At 46.7% G+C, this 3,138-nt stretch overlaps 1 protein-coding gene across 1 annotated transcript; it reads left to right on the forward strand.

The window, feature by feature from the left end:
• The first annotated feature begins 208 nt into the window (after window positions 1-208).
• On the forward strand, window positions 209-2,838 carry LOC145541888 (intraflagellar transport protein 70B). Its single transcript, XM_081579593.1, has one exon. It carries the CDS (start codon window positions 478-480, stop codon window positions 2,470-2,472), a length of 1,995 nt encoding a protein of 664 aa, XP_081435719.1. The 5' UTR covers window positions 209-477; the 3' UTR covers window positions 2,473-2,838.
• The last annotated feature ends 300 nt before the right edge of the window (window positions 2,839-3,138 follow it).

Consider the following 3,138-nt stretch of genomic DNA (forward strand, 5'->3'; position numbering starts at 1 on the left):
CAAAAACGGAAGGGACTTCGAACCGTAAACCTCCCACCTCCGCGCCAGAGACACAACAGGCATTCAACAATCCTCATTTACAATAGAACGGAAGGTGACCGCGACCTCATCTCCCCTAAACCCAGGGTCTGCCCCGAGGAGACTACGACTCCCAGCATGCAGCGAGGCTACGTCCGCTCGCGGTGCGAACCGGTGCATGCCGGGAAGTAGAGTTTCCGTCTTCGAACGGCCAGGAGGTCTTTCCTCTCGCGTCTAACGCCGCTCACACTCTAGAGTCTTCAGGGACCAGGCCAATAATTGGGATACACACATTAGTGACTCTTTTCAATCTCAGGCTGATCGTTCCGCTGCAAAGTGCTTTAGGAGCCCCCCCCTCTCCCAAAAAAGCCCATTAAAAACACCAACCTTCTTCGCAGCCTTCCGTTTCCGGTTATCTTGTTGCCCTGGTAACGAGCGTAAGCAACCTCGGAGGCGGTTATGGCGGGCCTGGGAGGTGCGCAGATCCCCGACGGGGAATTCACCGCGGTTGTGTACCGACTCATCCGGGATGCCCGGTACGCCGAGGCCGTGCAGCTATTGGGCGGAGAGCTCCAGCGGAGCCCGAGAAGTCGCGCCGGGCTGTCGCTGCTGGGGTACTGCTACTACCGCCTACAGGAGTTCGCGCTAGCGGCCGAGTGCTATGAGCAGCTGGGCCAGCTGCACCCGGAGTTGGAGCAGTACCGCCTGTACCAGGCCCAGGCCCTATACAAGGCCTGCCTCTACCCAGAGGCCACCCGCGTGTCCTTCCTCCTTCTGGACAACCCCGCCTACCATAACCGGGTCCTCCGTCTCCAAGCCGCCATCAAGTACAGCGAGGCCGACCTGCCTGGGGCCAGGAGCCTGGTGGAGCAGCTACTGAGTGAAGGAGGAGAAGACAGCGGGGGCGAGAACGAGCTGGATGGCCAGGTCAATCTGGGTTGTTTGCTCTACAAGGAGGGACATTATGAAGCCGCGTGTTCCAAGTTCTCTGCGGCCCTGCAGGCTTCGGGCTACCGGCCTGATCTTTCCTACAACCTGGCTTTGGCCTACTATAGCAGCCGGCACTATGCCCCAGCTCTGAAGCATATCGCGGACATTATTGAGCGTGGCATCCGGCAGCACCCAGAGTTAGGTGTGGGCATGACCACTGAGGGCATTGATGTTCGAAGTGTCGGCAACACCTTAGTCCTTCACCAGACTGCTCTGGTGGAAGCCTTCAACCTCAGGGCCGCCATAGAATACCAACTGAGAAACTATGAGGCAGCCCAGGAAGCCCTCACTGACATGCCACCAAGGGCAGAGGAAGAGTTAGACCCCGTGACCCTGCACAATCAGGCACTAATGAACATGGATGCCAAGCCCACAGAAGGGTTTGAAAAACTACAGTTTTTGCTCCAACAGATCCCCTTTCCCCCAGAGACCTTTGGCAACCTGTTGCTGCTCTATTGTGAATATGAGTATTTTGACCTGGCAGCAGATGTCCTGGCAGAGAATGCCCATTTGACTTACGAATTCCTCACACCTTATCTCTATGACTTCTTGGATGCCATGATCACTTGCCAGACAGCTCCTGAAGAGGCTTTCGTTAAGCTTGATGGCCTAGCAGGGATGCTGACTGAACAGCTCCGGAAACTCACCATGCAAGTGCAGGAAGCAAGACACAATAGAGATGATGAAGCTGTCAAAAAAGCAGTGAATGAATATGATGACACCCTTGAGAAGTACATTCCTGTGTTGATGGCCCAGGCCAAAATCTACTGGAACCTTGAAAATTACCCAATGGTGGAAAAACTCTTCCGCAAATCTGTGGAATTCTGTAACGACCACGATGTGTGGAAGCTGAATGTGGCTCATGTTCTGTTCATGCAGGAAAACAAATACAAAGAAGCCATAGGTTTTTATGAGCCCATAGTCAAGAAGCATTATGACAACATCCTGAATGTCAGTGCTATTGTGCTGGCTAACCTGTGTGTTTCATATATTATGACAAGTCAAAATGAAGAAGCTGAGGAGTTGATGAGAAAGATTGAAAAGGAGGAAGAGCAGCTCTCTTATGATGACCCAGATAAGAAAATCTACCATCTCTGCATTGTGAATTTGGTAATAGGGACACTTTATTGTGCCAAAGGAAATTATGACTTTGGTATTTCCCGGGTTATCAAAAGCTTGGAACCTTATAATAAAAAACTAGGAACTGATACGTGGTATTATGCCAAAAGATGCTTCCTGTCATTATTAGAAAACATGTCAAAACACACCATCATGCTTCGTGACAGTGTCATTCAAGAATGTGTTCAGTTTCTAGAGCACTGTGAACTTTATGGGAGGGACATACCTGCAGTTATAGAAGAAACCCTGGAAGAAGAAAGAATGCATATTGGAAAGAATACAGTCACATATGAATCCAGAGAGTTAAAAGCTTTGATTTATGATATTACAGGATGGAATATGTAGTAATGTCTGATAGTGGCCTTACCATAACGGTTTTATATCTGTTTTTCACTCGTTTTTTATCTCCAGTTAGCTAGTGGCATCTTGACATTTGTTACACGTTAACAGTTTGTACAGTTTAAAATTATAATAAAAATAATTAGTATTTTAAAAAATTCTTCACAAAGTGAAATATAAGAACATCTAAAAAGATTTATGAAAATTCAGAACTGCACGGGGACACTATTTCTATCAGAACTTATTAGCACCCATGTTCCCTCTCTGTTACCATTTGTGCTTTGTATTTTGAGAGTGACCTGCATAAAGGTTGTATTATCCGGGGACTTGGTACTAGTCCTATCAGGCCCAGAACTCTGTAGTTAATGTATAGGATTTCTAGGCTTTTAATAATCTCAGGGATTGTGTGTTCTAATTCATAGTTTGTAATGAATACATATTATATAGCATTAGGATGTTTTTTCAGAGTTTTCAATATAAAATATGCTGCTTTATGTAAAAAAATACCTTACATTATGTTTTTTTGTTGCTGCTGGTTTTTTAATGTGCAAGTAAGTGGGAGACCTTGTGCCCTTAACAAAATTATGGTGCTGTGGTTTAGAGACAATAAACAGTTGTCAAAAAATTTTACAGTTTTCTTTTGTTCCACTTGTTAGTAATTTGAATACATAA

The sequence above is a fragment of the Giraffa tippelskirchi genome, chromosome 3 (assembly GCF_054371585.1).
Source record: "Giraffa tippelskirchi isolate mGirTip1 chromosome 3, T2T-mGirTip1v1.2.pri, whole genome shotgun sequence".
Classification (NCBI taxonomy): domain Eukaryota; kingdom Metazoa; phylum Chordata; class Mammalia; order Artiodactyla; family Giraffidae; genus Giraffa; species Giraffa tippelskirchi.